General features: G+C 31.2%; 1 protein-coding gene across 3 annotated transcripts in view; it reads right to left on the bottom strand.

The window, feature by feature from the left end:
• Positions 1-342: 342 nt before the first annotated feature.
• The window catches only part of ZDHHC21 (zDHHC palmitoyltransferase 21), an 83,007-nt gene continuing 65,470 nt past the window's right edge, over positions 343-17,879 (bottom strand). For 2 of the 3 annotated variants that reach the window (XM_077148170.1, XM_077148171.1), the window contains 2 exons: positions 8,683-8,726; positions 343-8,181 (listed from right to left, as the gene is read on the bottom strand). In XM_077148170.1, coding sequence (XP_077004285.1) covers positions 8,049-8,181; positions 8,683-8,726 — 177 coding nt within the window. In that variant the 3' untranslated portion in view covers positions 343-8,048. Of the gene's footprint in view, positions 8,182-8,682; positions 8,727-17,560; positions 17,695-17,879 lie in introns of all 3 variants that reach the window. The other variant, XR_013170417.1, reaches the window with a different exon arrangement.

Genomic DNA, 17,879 nt, shown 5'->3' with positions numbered 1-17,879 from the left:
TATTCCTCAAAGAAAAAAATATTTTCATGAAATGGTGTCTGGCTCAATAAAGATATGTTAAACAAACCAGGTGATTAGATCTAGCCGTTTGGTCCATCTCTAAGACAAACAGATGCAACTAGGAATATTGTGCTTATCAATTTCAACCCTAATACATATACTCAGTTCTTCTTAAATTCATAACGAATTTTGTGACTAAGTTAAGATAATATTCTAAGGCTACTTAGTCACCCAAATTATATAAAACTAAAGAGTACCTATCACACTGGTAGTGCAGAAATGTAGAATTTGGGTTCATTTTTAATAAATAATGAAGTGGATACAGAAAAAAGATCTCTCATTTTTAAAAAATATTTATTTAAAAATAAGATTTCTAAAAATACAGTACATAATACATTTCAAGAGAAGTAAAAATTCCACAATTTTAAATTAAAACAACCTGCAAAGAGAAACAGAAATGTCACAAGAATAAAATATAATCACTAAAATAAATTTTTAAAAAAACATTGTAAGGTAGATACATGGTTTATTTCTAATTTTAAGAACCAGTGTAGACTTTTCATTTAAACAAGTATATCTCAGATACATGGTTCCCACTTGTTATTTTCACCCATTTTTGTCTCTCTTCTCAATTTATACCTGTATCTCCCAACTACTGTTTGCCTTATTACCATTAACACTAGAAATGTTACTGAAGACTTTATTAAACACTTTTATCAGAACAGGGTAAAACAGCATATAACAATGCAAAATAGCATTCAGATTTAAATTTACTACGCCCTGAATGCATGGCAAATTTTAAAAGGGGATACTCATATGTCACTTGCAACATAACACTAAAAATAAAAGGAAAATCTTTTCCTTCAGGGGTATAATGTGATACAAAATTTGAGGTTGACACAAAATTTTAGGAGTAATAAAGTAACACAGATTTTACTGAATCATTAAAACTTTCCAGTCAGATTCAAAGAAAGAAAGAAAGAAAAAAAGACTAATTGCAGTAAGATACAAACCTTGATTCATCAGTGTGCAGTATACCCTACAGCCTACTTGTTTTCCTTCATGTTAAATTTGCAATTTACTTGTCTGAATATATCTGATTGGGATGAAAATTCTTCTTACTATATCAATTCATTGTTTTATTATACCTATGTTAAAATAATGTTTTTTCTGGGGCACAGGTCACAGTGGTGAATCCTCCACTACCCAATAACTTGAACAAATAACTGCATCCAGCCATATTACATTAATTTAAATACTATACAAACAAACTGAAAAATTCAGAATGAATATAGTAGAAAGGCAATCTAGGAAATATTATTGACAAACTAGAGAGAGACATAATGTTGCTTTGTCCCAATTTTGCTTTCAAACACATTTTGGTTTACCTCTAGTCACATGTATATCTGGATTTCTATGTATTATTCAAATAATCTTAAGTCATGTTTCACATAAGTTTCAGACTTGATGCTTTTTTTCCATTCAGAATTCACTGGAAAACCACATACTATATCTACAATCAAGGAAAGACTGATTTCAGCTGATTGGAAATAATACAAAACATTCTCATATACGATTGTCTACTTTCTAAAACATATACTGTTACCTTCTTGCCAGAATGATAAACAATTTCATTTGTAGTTTTAAGGACACTAAATGAGCATTTTGAGAGTTTCAGGGGGAAAAAACAGGAAACCGGTACTGCACACGTTTTTAAAATGAAACACTAAGAAAAATCAGTTTTAAAAATAATCTTACTCTGGCTTTTTTATGTAAAGTGAGAATACCACCTAGAACCCATCCCCCTACTCCCCACCACCTTTTTAGGTAAAGTTCAATTTTCAATAAGCAATTTTGTAATTTTGCATGTTCTCAAAAGAGCATTTGCATGTTCTCTTGAGAAAGAATGTGTGCATGTGCATGTGTGTGTGTAGGTGTAGTATTCTTGGTTTCATCTTTATTTGCAAAATAGACAAATGGCAATATCATCTTTTATGACCCTAAGAATCATAAACACATACACACATAGATACAGAATTCTTGCTTTTGATCAGAATGGGACCTTAACTTTTCAATTTAGCATTTTGTCTTAGCATTCATTAAAAGAGCCCAATAAGCTATATGGTTCATTTACAGAAATAAAAGTAGAGATCTTATGCAGAAATGAAACAAAATTTTAAAATCTTGTGGAAAGTGCTTCAATGATCTTTTCTTTTTAACTTCGGCCTATTAAACCATCTTCTGGAGTAGCCAAGCTATATTAAATAATCAAACTGAAAACCATACTAATCTGCCTAACTATAAAAAAAAAAAATGTACAAACAAGATTAAAATTGAGGCAGCAGTGTGCAAATACTAAGATCTGTTAATCAAAACTGTTCTTGGTAGCATTAAATTCTACTTTATAAGCAGAAGGATGTGAGAAGAAAACTCTCAGTCAACGAAAAAAGAAAATTAACTCTTTGGTACAGGAATTTAAAATGTCACTCAATGCTAAAGTGAGTAGCACCAGGATCTGTTTTAGTCGTTGAGGTTTGGAAACACTGACTTCAGGCACGACTAGGTTAAAATATCACCCAAAGCATACTGGCTAGAACACAGCTAGCAATATGCAGACAAGCTTTTTTTCTCTTTAGTTAACAGCCTACCAACAATTAAACTCCACACTTAGTCAAATAGGCAAGTAACCACAAAAAAGAAACATCTTTCATTGCTGTTCTGTCTGCATTTTTGTTTATATATAAAGCTATCAATACCAAAAAAGAGCAGAGTGTTGAACAACTGGTAAGCATTATATGTTACAGGTATTCAAAATACCAATAAGAATGGAGACATTCAAGGTATCAAGAACTCCAAAATATTTTAAATTCAAAATTTTAAATTTTAAAGTAAAAATCACCCTTTATATACAAATAGTTCATTGTTCCTCCGGTGACAAAATTTCCTATAACACTTATATTCTTTCTTTGAAATAGGAGATTCCTGGAAAAGATCCCAGTATTTGCAAAGAAACTTCACCCCTCCTTTATATTAAATGGCTGCACCTGTACATTATTCTCAACACTTGATGTTAATACACCTACATTACGGTATTTAAAATAATTTCTCAAAGACATCTGACCAGCTGAAGAGAAACAGCAATATAAATTTCTTAGATAAAATATCTCAAATTAAATGCTTTCATGGCATTAAAAGACAAAGCTAAAATGATTACTGTGTAGCTGATGGATTTTCTGATGTCACAGAAACACTATCCAGTCAACTGTGTGCTGAGATGCTGATTATTTATTTATGCTCCATCTAATAAGCCTTCCTTCCATCTTAATAAGTTACCCTACTGTCTTCAATCAACTTTTTGCTACTCACTACTCATTTGTACCAGTCATCTATGCTGAGACAAGGAAAAAAAGGACATTTTGATAGTTAAAAATATAACACAAAAGACCACTAAATACCACTGACTTAAGAATTTCAAATACTATTGCTATTTCTGTTTCAAATTAGCACTAGCAGGCAGTACTGCAACACTTGAAAAGCAGACAAAAATGCAGTAATTTTGTTGTTAAGTAGTGCACAATGATAATGAAAGGAGAAGAAAGAGAAAATAGATACTTTCCTAAAGTTAAACCATTATCATGTCACAGGTAGCAGAAAAGCAAATATTGATTGAAATGTAGAATAACAATATTGGTTCAAAATACTTCAGGCAAGTTGGTTCTATTACTTTCTCACATTCTATTGTAAAATATTCTGGAACAAACTGAGAATAGCTGAGTAAGAGCATAATGAAATTTGTGATTTATACATCAATTCAGAGAATGATTCCTAGAATAGAAAGGAACAAATGTGGGCCTTAAAAATTCATTCACTCTTTAACTAATTATATGGTTAATAAGACTAGCAAGTAGACCATTCTAAACATACATGATTGACACCTGCCAATATGTAGTATATATTTAAAAGCAACAGTAGCAGAGTTGGGTGAAAATCCAATACTTCTATCTATTAGTATACTACTTAATGTAAGTGTAAACTTTACCAAACAAATTCTGTATATTATATATATATATATTCATGTGTATATTAAAATGTCAAAAATTTATTTAATTAAACAGCTATAGTTAAGTAAATTTGACCTAGCTAATCTATTCATACTAGGAGCACAAGGAAAGGTAGTCTAAAAAAAAATCTAGGCAGAGATTAGCAGCTGTGTTAATGAATATTAATACCATTGTAAACCAGGGCTGGACACAATGTAATTTAAAGCAATATATGTGCAAACATTTGAACTGACCCATGAGCTACCACTACAAACAAAAATGTGTGGCCATAATCTAAATTAGTTCACACCTAATTAGTTACAAGTTCTAACTTAAGTCTTCAAGATTAGCATTTAGAATTAACATACCCTTTTGGGTGAAACATCTCTTCAACAAGCAGTTACTGGTGTGACAGTGACTTGAAAGGTATTATCCTTAGAAAACAATACATCATACTAAACTTTACAGCTTATGCTCTCTAATTCTATTACTACTAGAAGTAAACTATATTTTCTTCTGTTAAAAAAGGTAATATGTTAACTACAATTCTATGTATCTATCTCTTATGTTAATCACAAATATTTAATTCAACTCTTAAGCAAAATAGTCTAATGGAATATCAGCTCACTTAATATTCTTAAACTAAGCCTGGGTACAAAATACCAAGAGCTCTTTAACTAAATTCTTACTGTTTGGGGGATTCAATTTTGCCTAAAATCTTAAATCCATAACATTTTCATTTGCAGAAAAGAACAACAGAGATGATGGCTCAGGAAGTGTAACTTGCAGTATATAGGTAAAAACCTTACTTTTCCAGAAGCTCAATAAGTGACTTAATTGATGGAAATCATCTTTTAACATAAATGCTTAAAATTAAATGGAATGCTTATAAAGATATATTTCAGTTCCACATATAGATTACATCAGTAATCTCACTGTTCATAATTATTTTCTAATGCTCTAGTTATGCTTTAGTTATTTTCATGGTTATCCAGAAGACACAATAAACTGGTTACAAAAGCTACTGATGTAATTCCGGCTGGGTAAGTGAAAAAATAACAAAGAGAAGAAACAGAAAAGTTCATTAAAAAAAAGTATCAATCTCTTATTAGTTATTTTATGTCAATAGAGCCATAAAAAGAAATAATTCCAAAACTGAGATTAAAAAAACAAAACATATTTTTTAGGTACTCAACAAAACACAGATTTTTGGTAACTACAATAAATTCCTGTGTTTTATAATAAATCAGTGATTTAAAGTAAAGGCTTTTCCAATTCCAATGAATTAATTACACAAAATGATATTTTAAATAAAATTCATGAACTGTCTCCATTAGTTTATCCTGGTCTGATATAAATTTGTAATTGAAAGTAAAAAAAATCAATAAGAATATGCATAAATGAAGCAAAGTAGTTATCACATGCTTACAAACTAGAAACTGACATCATATCCAGGAATACATTTATCTTCAGAAAATTTTAGATTTTTTGACATACGCTTCTCCTAAGTTTGTACCTATGATACTTTCAGATTTTGGCTAAACAGTTTGCTTAGGTTGCATTAAATCTCTTTAGAGCCTGTATAATTACATAAATTAGCCAAAAGAGGGCGCAGATAGAACACCAGAGTTTATGTACTCCCTAAGGAAACCGACAGTTGGTTTCTCACTAGCAGCCTAACAAGAATTATAAAATCCACAGTAGGGTTAGGTATATTAACTTGGGAATACTGAAAGTTATATATAGGTATACTTTAATATAGATACTAATATAAATACATTGATATGTAGCATTTCTGCCATTCAAACAACACACACATACCTAGTCCATTAGTTTGCTTTTCAATAATTTGGAGAAATCAGGTAGAGAGAGATCAGGATCACAGAGGGGAAAGAGAAAGAAGGAGGGGAAAGTATGTGCCCTAGAGTCGGTAAATCCAAGGAATAAATCCATAAATACTCACAGTAGAAAAGGGATCATCTCTGGTTCTCATTACTGAGGCTGGGTTGGCCCTGAGGCAGAATTGGCCCTACTACCTTTTCAGGTGGCTGCTGATACTATATGAAGAATAAACAAGTCCACAAAGCTCTTTTGTGGATCTTCGCTTGGCCCTGCTGTTTTCTCAAAGTTTTCATTTGAAAGGAATGTATACAACATAAGGCATTCAACTGATACCTATCTACATTATCTATACATTATTTTCCCATAATTCTTAGTCCTGTCACCAGGCCAAATTTGGTCAATATGTTAGCTTGCACAAAACCCAACCCTAATAAATTTGTCTGATAAAAACATACTAGTTTATGTTTCATTAAGCTATTTACAAATATATTTCTTATATAAAATTTACTATGAATCTTACCAGTACCAATAAATATTTTTACCTGCCACTTCTAAGTTTTTAAAAGCATTATAGGCAGAACATGAAAAAAATGATGCTCGTGCTTCTAGCAAGAGCTTATTCTAATATTTCAGAATATTTTAGAAGATATTTACAATTTCTGAAAGAACTAAATACAGTATAGTTAACTGGCCGACCTTGGTACCTTCTGGTTTGTGATTTCCTAGGTGCAATTCTTTATAATCAAAATTAACTGAAAGGAAAATATTAATATGCATGGAAACTAGTCTCCTTCAATCTTCTCTTCAAGTAAAATAATATGAAAAAAAGATACATGGATTTTGCAATATTCCAGTGGAAAAAATATAAAAAGCCGAATTTATTTCAAAGCATGTTAATGTCTTTTCACACAAATGTTCTATGCTTTCCAAGAGAGCACAATGATTATCAATTTAAATTTGTTTTAGGTTAATGTTAAATACAGATCATTATATTTTCTTATTTTAAATTCATTTCTTAACATTAGCTACCAACAAAGGATCTCTCAATCCAAATTATAACTAGCCAATTAAAATTTAATTTCAATCTTGGTGACTATAGGCATATAAAAGTTGCAGACTTACTTTAAACAGTCAATTTCTATAAATAAAATTTCAATATGACTTGGGCAATATCTATTATATATAAACCTTCAATGTGCAATTTTAGATCTAGTAATAGGTAAGTAAAAGTAAAAAGTATATATACTTTTTCAAAGCCCAATATTCCTCTTTATATATTATATATTATCTAGCTATACTAGCATTTTAAAAACATATGCATTCTAATACAACTGCACTAGAAAAGGTATATGTGGAATTATTGCAAATTCTCTACCCTTTCTGGCCATCAAAATCTTAGGGTAAAATAGCAAAACAAGTCCACTGGTCACAAATTTCTTCTTCGAGGAAATATTTTAACAACAATCAATAATAACAGTAAAAAGGAAAAGAAATGGGAAAGTTAATGCTGCAAAATTTTTAAATCTTTCCTTTAAAATAAGGTAGGTAGTTTGGTGCTTTTAGTGTTGTTTAATTTTGTTTTCTGTGAAGAAAGGAGAAAATATTAGCTACTTCTAAGAAAACACTATCCTTTTTTTGTTGTTCTCTCATATGTTGCATTTTAAAAATCTTGCAGCACATATAAAAGTATTAAGTACTTTAAATTGTATTAGAAGAGGAAAATTGACATATAAGAAGGTTTATTAACTTTTGTAAAACCTCAAGAATAAATGCAGATTTGGCTAGGGCTGAATAAAAGTGAAAAATTTAGGTAAACATCTGAAAATCCCATAAATTAAAATCTGTAACATTATCAGTACTAAAAGAAATTATGTACAATCATTTCATCCCAATCACTGCCATTTGAGTTAATAACAAAAGCATTTAAAGAAATCCCTCTGGAAAACTAATTTGAAAGTAAACATGCTTTAAAACTTAAATACAGATCTTGTATTAGTCCCACAACAGGATCAAGACCACTATTAAAATAAAGCCTGGGGCACGTTATGATGCCTAAGATTGGTGGGTGGATTTTAATTGACTTGAAGACTGTCATAGTTCTATTATCATAAAACCTGTAACGCATTTCCAGCATGGAGGACCCATCTGTGCCCACCATCCATCTGTTTAGACGTGATTGGCAAAGTGGTAGGGAACTCGCAGTGGTTGCCTCTGCCTGAAAGGAATGAACCACAGGATCTTCCAACGAGTGCCAAAAACTTCTGAGAAGGTCTGCTGCCATGGCTTTCGGGGCCTCGATCTACAGAAGACAGCATTATTAGTGAAAGACAGCACTCCCATGGTGCACTTCAGTGAACTAAAACAATACACGTTGGCTGGGGATCCATTACTGGACTCTGATGAATTGTGTTCCAGCATCACAAATACAGCTTTTCTTTCATTATGGCATGCAGCTGAGTTTTAACTCTGGATAGCAGTTATTGTATCTGTGTCGTCAATCAACCTAAGGCAACTTTTGAAGCAGAGGAGAATCTTAGGATTAACCGAATGTGTGTCAACAACACAGTAGCAAATCTCTTTTGATGTACTTTCAGGACAAATAACTTACGTTAGTTAGGCAAGAAACAAGAATGAGCAGAATTTATTTTGTTTGAAAACTATCATGGCTAGAAGACCCCTACTGTAAGATTGGGCTATGCCTGTCTAACTCAGGCCTCAAACAAGGCACAAAGGAAAAGCCATGTGGCCAGTTATTCTGATCTTTAACTAAGAATGCTATAGACTTCACTTTTATACTTACATTTCTTCACAGCAGTTTGACATCTTTTCAATAGATGTTGTATCCTATTAAAAGTTAAAAAAAATTTACTCAGAGATAAAGTTCTTAAGTTGTTCTATATGCACTGTACAGATACAGATATCTATATTCTACTCAGAGAATATTATGAAAATTTAAACACACTATTATACAGAGGTGCTAAGAATTTTTAATTAACTACATGCATCACTGGACTTTCTTTGGAAAAAAACAGACTTTAACAGTCTGGTGCCAAAAAAATTTATTCAAATATAAACTCTCATAAAAAACTGTGGGAATCTCACTTCATTAAAATATAACTTTTATTAAACTTGCTTTTTAGATAATTATTTTAAAAGTCTAGTATTTGGGGTGGTGCGATGGTGGCTCAGTGGCAGAATTCTTGCCTGCCATGACAGAGACCTGGGTTCGATTTCTGGTGCCTGCTCATGTAAAAAAAAAAAAAAGTCTAGTATCTATTTCCAATTCAACTGTCAGTGAATATGCATTAAAAAACGAAATGCCAAAATGATATTTGAAAGATACTACTGAAAAGAAAACTGCCAAGAGTAAAAAAAGGGTTCTCCTGGTTCTAGGTTTCTGAATACAAAAACAACAAATTCAACAAACAGTGCTATTAATTTCATACTATAACATAAGAAAATCTGAAAATTAGAGAGAACAGATTAGTGTCCCTTTTTTGTCAATAGAAAAATCACTCTTCTTATAAAGCAGTTTCTCATAATGTGTTATCTGTAAGACTCTAACAAAAATATATAAGAAAACCAATGCAACAAACAGAAACTAGTTTCTACCATTTGGTTTAAGTCATGCTAACAGACTGACAAACTGTGAATAATATCCAAATAATCAAAACACAAATTACACAAAATATTTTAGATATTTATATTTTAAATATACTTTAATGTAAAATAAAACATATTTTTGTAAATATACAAAAACATCAAAGAAGTTTTCCTTCTCTTATCCCTTTACTTTAACTTAATGCTTTGCTCACATACTGGTAGAAGGTAGGCTATACAGTTATCAAACAGTACTATTTATGTAAATACTTGTAATTGCAATTCAAACCCCAAGAACTTCTTTGGCTATAGAACTACTGTTTTCCATTGATGTTGATAAGAATCACCATTACTTAAAATAACAGAAGCTACATTAATAGTTCATAATATATTTAAATTCTCTTGTATAATTAGCTCACATAAAGGGAAAACATTATTTTTAAATAATCTAAATGATTATTTAAATCATTTAGATGACTGGTAACCATCAAGAGTTTCATTTTCAGATTTTCTAGATATATGCAAAGAGTTGCAGATTAGTTTATATTCTATATTCATTAGTTTTCCTATCATGATATGAAATTCATGGTATCCAGTGACAATTCTATTTATAATCAACCTTTCTCTGCTCTGTTGCGTAATTCCTCAAAATACTCTTTTACGTTGTAAAAACAGTCTGCAAGTATATAAGAAAACTGATTAGGGGCTGAAAGAAAAACTGGGGCTCAGTCTTTCCATATCTGCTAAAGGAAATGAAAGAAGTATTTTTAATAGTTTCTTAGAGTCTGGTGGGTGATACGTTGTTCCAAAGCAATTAAGACAGCTTATGCAAAGGTACAGCAGGAAAACAATGGCACAGAAGTGCTATGAAAAAAGGTATATGAATGGCCTGAAATTGCAGCTGTGAGTAAGACTTAAAAATTGGAAACTATTTCAGGGCAAGGAGGCAATTGCAAGGTCAGACAATTGCAACCAGTTAACATTATGGAGTATTTTTACTATGCAGAAATTTAGATCTTGATTATGACCTTGAGAGACTTAGTTTGTTATTAAAAATAATCAACTTTTTAATATTCTAATAAGGTAATGTCTTCAAATTTAGGTTTCATATAGAGAAAGCTTTTATTTTCACGTGCTTTTGACACCTTTCTAGAACCTATTTCAGGAAATAACTAGAATACTACCTATTAAATCATAATAAGCAAGTGGGCATTCTTTCAAAGGATATGATGTTTACATTATATTAGAAACAAGATTTGCAGGGCTAACAGTAAAAGGTAGTTCTCTCAAGAAATGGCAAGCACTCTGAAACTCAGTTATCCAGAATACTCTCATGATATAAGAAGTACAATTTGCATTATAACAGCCAAACATGTCACAAGATTTCTGCACTGAAACTTTACAGAACATACTTAGAGAAACACAAGTTATCACAATGTCACATTCATACACACAACAGAAACAGCAAATAAAAAGCAGGGGAGAGAAGCTACTAAACTGAAAAACACAAGTTATGCACAAGCACTAAATTATATCTTATATATTTTTTGTTTTGCTTTATAAGGCTAGGAAATGTAGCATAGTTATAAAAAATACAATAAAAATGATTAAAATAGATTTTCACGCAGACAATTTCATTCAATACAAAGGATGCAATAGCGCTAATGTCCGGCAGACAAGGATCAATAAGATAATTGCTATCCTCAAGGAGTTTTCAATAAAGCTGCAAATTCTTAGTTATATGTAAAACTCCATTATCTAGAAAAAAATACATTCTTTGCAGACTGATAAGGAACAAGTTTTTACTATATTTTGTTTATATTAGGATGTTTCAATTCCAGGCAAATATTTATGCCTTAATTAGTCTAATGATAAATATATCTAAGACTTCTATCTGTCTGGATAAATGAGAGATATATGAGCATGCTTTTATTTTAAAATCTGGATGTTCATTTTTAAAAAATGAATAAATTAGAAAAAGCAAGATTTACAGAAATATACATCTTACTTATTTTATCAACCAATACTTTATCTTTTTCTGATGTTGATATTACCCTAAGAAATGATCTTTCAGGTTTTCTAAGAAAATATGTTTAACTATATAAGAAATTTGTATCCTAACAAATAAGATAATACTTAGAATGGGAAAAAAATTTCTAGCAGAAAAAAAGGGGGAGGTATTTATTGGCTGGGTGTTAGAAAAATAAAGCTAGGATGAAAGTCAAAGAGTAAGAATTTATCACCAGAACCTTTCTGGTTAACAGACCTAAATATCCAGTCCTTTTGGCATAGACAGCTTAACGATACAATCCATCCAACTAATTCATCTGCTTTGAGTACACATTCATCAAGCAATACCTTGCCATATATCTGTTGCGTAGGAGAGACAATGTGCTAAAAGACTCCTTTGGCATACCTGACAATCCTACACAAAATAGACTGTGGTTTTTATAACCACTTCTTTTAAGTCAGGAAATAAGAGTCATTATCACTGGGCCTGGTTAACTCTGGAAACAAAATGGAGTTTCTAGATCTGTCAAACTGAAGACCAGAGGACCACATCAGTAAGGATATTCTATCAGCCAGACTACTTCAAGACAGTTCATTTGAACCTGAGTAATCGCCTGCACTCTTTATCCTACTGCATACACCTACCTAATTCAATGATTCTGCTGAATTTAATCCAGAGTTTAAAACACCATTCAGGAAAGTTTTTCATAACTGGAGATTATATACCTATTTTATCTGTTACTAATTTCTACCAATTCTAAGAAAGACTTTAACTTCCTGGCCTTTGGTAAGCTCCTGCTTCCATTTTTCTATTTAAATATGAACTTCTAAAGGAAACAGCATCTCAGTTAATTTTGTATCTTCCATAGCACCTAGCACCACGTTATACAATGTATGTACTCTCATTTGCAGAACACAATTAAGTGAATATAGACAGAAATAGCATGATTCCTTCCTTCTTTTCTGTCTCTCTCCTCTCCCTTCCTTCCTTCCAAAAACTTACTAAGTACATATTATGACACAGTCCTTAGCATCAGAGAGTTTACAGTGTAGTGAAAGTAGTCAAGTAAACAATAAACCACTATATAGGAATATACAGAGGATGTCAGAGCATAAATAAGTGGTATAAATCAAGCCTTACTCTAGAATATTTTTAACAGCTGAAAAATTGTTTGCAATCAAGATTCAAGTACATCTACATTTACATGTTTAATACTAAACTTATACTTCTGATAAGATTTTTGGTTAAAGGTAGATGTAAGATGGGCTAATGTGCCCCTTTGGCTAGGATATGGGAAGTAACCAATATATCAATGGAATGTGACAGAGAAAATCATATGATTCACTGTGGAAAAAGATATACAAGTTAACTATATAAGAGTCATCGCTTTCTCCAATCCTTTAATGTTTTAAAGTCAGATTAAATATTCATGTGGATTCAGATCATGAGATAATAAAATGAACATCTAGGAAAAATTATCAGTAAAAGGAAAACGCATTTAACATTTCCTTATCCCCAGTCCCCAAAAAGCATCTATCTAATCACTCAAGCAATCAGTAAAGTTTAAGAAAATTAAAATGTTCTATCTGAAAAAAAATTTATAGAAATTGATTTTCAAATTATTTTTAATTTTATCAGAAATATTTCTAAGGGGCTTATTATACTGAGCAATTAGAGATGAAATATAAATACATTTTTATATAAGAACATGTTTATGCTAAGGGACAATCCAATTTCACTCATAATTTTGATGGTGGCAAAGTAAATAATAATATAAGTATTAAATTATATTAATAAATATATTAAAAATATACATTACTATGCAATGCAATTTCATATTTATATAAATGAATTAGGGGGCAGGTAGTTTCTATAAAGTTCTCTATTTTATTCAAAATTCAAAGAAATGTTATATATATTTTTATATTACAGAAGAGTTGGAAATATTTTATTAGAAATATCTTTCCTTTTAACAAACAAAAATATAAATCAGAAAGGAAAACAAAATGCTATACAGAGCACTCCTTTTAGATGTACAGATGAACCAAGTTTAGCCTAATTAACGGTGATATCTATATTTGCAATGGCTGAGTGACAGCTGAGTAGACCAAGCATCATTTGTAAACAGACTGTGCAGAACCCTTGCTATCCCACATTGTATTCAGTGGGATAGTTGGCAAAATTTAATTATAGGGATTAATAATCTCTAGACTATATTTCTGGGTATATATAAAAGACAGGTAAATCCACTAATTTGTCTGACTAATTGAAATGCTGTTTAACAGATAATCTCATTTAAACTAATTTAATATTTTGAACATAAGATAACCATGTCAAAATTAAATCATCCCTGCATTTGTGATTCTTTCTGTATTTGTTTAGATAAACAATAATGCTACAAGTTATGCATTGGCTAGTATTTATGAGCAAAAATATTTTCCCTTTTGATTTGAATAGCTTCGTATCTAGCTATCTTTGGTAAATTTTCAGAGTCCAAAAACAGTACTTGTGAGACCAAACACAAAAAACACCAACCTTTTCCTTCAGAATATAAAGCCTTTTACAAATCGGCAACTAAATACATTTTCCCCACCTTGCTCCCAAATGAGGAAAGCTGACTGAGAAAAGTAGTAAGCTCCAAAGACACCATCAAAAGCTTACGCCATTACATAAACTCCACGGTGCCCAAGAAACAAAAATGCTTATATACAAAATTTAGATAAACTGTCAGAATAGTGTCATGGTATACAATAGCTCACTGTCAGAAACTCACCAGAATGCGCTCTACCAGCTGTTACAGTGCCTCTTGATTAACTTTCTCGAAGCCCAGTGACTAAAAACAAGACTAATACAATCACCCAGCACTATTAGTGCTGGTGCTCATCAGTGTGGACATTTTTCTTGGCTGTGTGTGAAGTGCTGCTCAATAAGAAATTCTGACACCATCAATTACATTAATAACAACATCACTATCCATTTCATTCAGAAAGAACAAAAAACTGGCTACATGAAGAAAGGAAAAATCAGAACGTGCTTCCCTAAACAAAAAGGATTGCCTCAAAACAGACTGCTCTAAAAACAGCTTAACTTCAATATTACCTTTAGTAAAATGTACAAACATATTTCAATCTTATTTAATATTACATCTAAAATAATAAAAGCAATCCTTTAAAATTGGGTTTCAGATTAATCTATTGAGCAGAAACATCTGGTTGCACTAAATTTGTCTTAAACTTGGAATGAGATTAGAAATCCACTATTTTTAAGTTTAATTTCTCCTTATTTTATCTGGGTCACAGATAATCCGTTCTTGCTAGGTATAAAATGACTATGATTATCCTGTCACCTTCTACTATTAATTGAAGAATGGGTTTTTTCATTTTACAAACCAGAGAAATGATTTCTTTATTCCAAATGAGAACCATAACAACAAAAAAATATTTACTGGAAAACTGATACACTGCTTCTCTGAAACCTCTAATTAAAAAAGGATAATATTTGTTTTGTTTGCTTGTTAATTAACAGTCCTACATTCAAGCCAGGTCATGAAATGATACTCCTACCCATGTTTTCCTAAAATGACTCTTGGATCTCTGGGGTATGGGGCAAAGAGGAGAGGAAGACGTTAGTAGCAGGGCTAAATTTACTGATTCCTTCTCCCTTTCCTCTTTTTTCTTATGCTACCTGACAAATGTATCACTTCTTTGCGCACTGTAAAGAGAGATTCATAGATTCAAATTATGAAAAAAACATGTCCATGTCTGAAATTTCCTATGCATAATCTCAAGTTTTCAACAATTAAACACAAAAAGTATTTTATAAAGAAAGTAAACACAATCTATATTTTTAGCTTTAATTAAAATATTAAATACTATTTTTAATGCTAGCAATCCATTAGATTTAAACATTCAATGCATAACAATTTTAAATATTTAAGATTTAGATTAAAAACCCCTAAATCAATGTGGAGAGGGGTGTATTCTGGATACCTCTTCTATTGTTTTTTGTTTGTTTTTTTGCATGGGCAGGCACTGGGAATTGAACCCAGGTCTCTGGCATGGCAGACAAGAACTCTGCCCACTGAGCCACCGTGGCCCACCCTACTGTTTTATTTTTTTTTTAATCCAAAAAGAGTAGTTCCTGAGCTTCACTATGTAAATCCATGTAAACAGAATTGAGATTTACTGTAACTTTAAAAACTATTTAGATTCATGAGCAAATACAATTTCTAAAGAACGAATAACAATGTATTCTCTTTCTCCTTCAATACATGCATTCTTTTTCTGAATGTTTCACCAACATATAATTTCTAGAGAAATCATTCTTGTCTAGTTAGAGAATATTTTGAGAGAATACCATACGTATGTAGAAAGAGACAAAACTTGTGTGGAAAAATTATTTTAGAAATGTGGTTTCTACTCAGTTTCAGAAATATCGTAATGTCAGAACTCATTCTCTCTATCTTAATACAATGAAATATTGCATAGTATTGCAACCAAAAACAAAGTCCTGGAAGGGAACAGAGTCAGGACTGAATCTGACATTATATATCCTTTAAAAACCAATAAATACGGCAAATATGATAGATAACCTACTTATTATGTCTAACTCAGAAAAGAATGCTAAAATGTTAGAGAGTTTTAAAAGATCTTGAAGCTTTTGTTCATAAACTGTACTCTCCAAAGCTAAGGAAGCTGCTGGGTGGGAAGGAAGATGCTACTCTCAGCTATAAATTCCTGTTGTCCCTTGTAAGTAATTAGTATACATAGCAGTGATTCTCCCAAATGTCCTTTTCCAGTCATCAGTAATAACAATTTGGAGAAATCTGAGAAATATTTTTAGAACAAATATAAATGTATACAAACAGTTTTAGTAAATTCAAAAATAGAAATTCAAAAAATATAAGCATTATCTGGGAATTTTGACATGACTTATAAACAGACTATAACACAATTATGAATTAGCACAAAAGAAACCATTACTAAGGCACACTTACTCTTACCCTTGGCATTTTTATTATTAATACCGTGTTATTTATCATCACTATTAGAAAAATCACAGGGACATTAGGAAATATTTCAAACAGAATAACAATAAATAAATATTTGAAGACACGAATGGCCAATAAGCACATGAAGAAGTGTTCAACATTATTAAGTTCATCACTAAAACAACAATCAGATACTTCTAAAGTCCATCAAAAAGCTACAATTCAAAAGGTAGACAGCATCAAATGTTAATGAGGGTGTGGAGCAACCAGAATTACCATTCACTGTTGACAGGAGTGCAAAGTGGTACAATTATTTTGGGAAAAAGGTCTGGTGGTTTCTTATAAAACTAAAGCTAAATTTACCTTATATAACAAGAATGTACATAGCAGATTTATTCATATTTGCCAAAATCTGGAACCAACCCAGGTGTCCATCAATAAATAAAGGATAAAAAAATTGTGATATAGTCATACAACAGAATATTATTCAGTAGTAAAAAGGAACACATTACTCACAATAGAATGGATGAATCAAAAAACCTTACATTGAGTGGAAGAAGGCTTACATAATGGGGTACACATGAAATTCTAGAACAACAAATACAAATCTATAGGGAAAAAAATTCAGACTAATGGTTGCCATTGGCAAGGGTACAGATTTACTGTGAAAAGGCATGATAGAAGTTCCTGGCGTAATGATAATATGCTGTATTATGAAAGGGGTTGGGGTTATATATGCCTGTATATTTGTCAGAACTTATCAGATAGTACACTTAAATTCCTGACTTTCAAAAAAAAAAAACCTAAATGAATACTGAACTGTAGTTGATGATATACATGGTGAACTACTGGGTGATATACTAGGTGAACTACTGGGTGGAAAGGGTTAATGTTTTTAACTTACTTTGATATGAATCAAAAATACAACGGACTGATGGATAATCTGAAGTAAAACAAGTATTCTAAAATGTTAATTTTGGTTAGCATATGGGTTTTAACTGTAATAATCTTTAAAGTTTTCAGCATGTTTAAATGCTTTCCTATAAAATGTAGGGGTGGGGGAAGTTGGATGAGTACCTTCTAAAACATCCAAACAAAGGTTACAGGATAAAACATTTTCTTCCTACTCCTGAGTTGATTCTTCCAGTTCTTTTCAGAGGCCAGTACCATTACCAGTATCTAATGTGTCTTCGAATTAGACAGCAATAATCCTTGATGACAGACAGGTAGATAGACAGATATATAAAGTATAAAGACAGAGAGATTGATATCTCATGCACTATTTTTTCTTTATTTGAAAGCTAACATTTCATATTAATCAGCAGAAAATAAACAAAAGACATAAAAAATCCATATACAAAATGAACAACAAATAAATGATATGAACAAATTAATA

Source organism: Tamandua tetradactyla, chromosome 2 (assembly GCF_023851605.1).
Source record: "Tamandua tetradactyla isolate mTamTet1 chromosome 2, mTamTet1.pri, whole genome shotgun sequence".
In the NCBI taxonomy this organism is placed as follows: Eukaryota; Metazoa; Chordata; class Mammalia; order Pilosa; family Myrmecophagidae; genus Tamandua; species Tamandua tetradactyla.
This window is presented reverse-complemented; position numbering and strand designations above follow the sequence as displayed.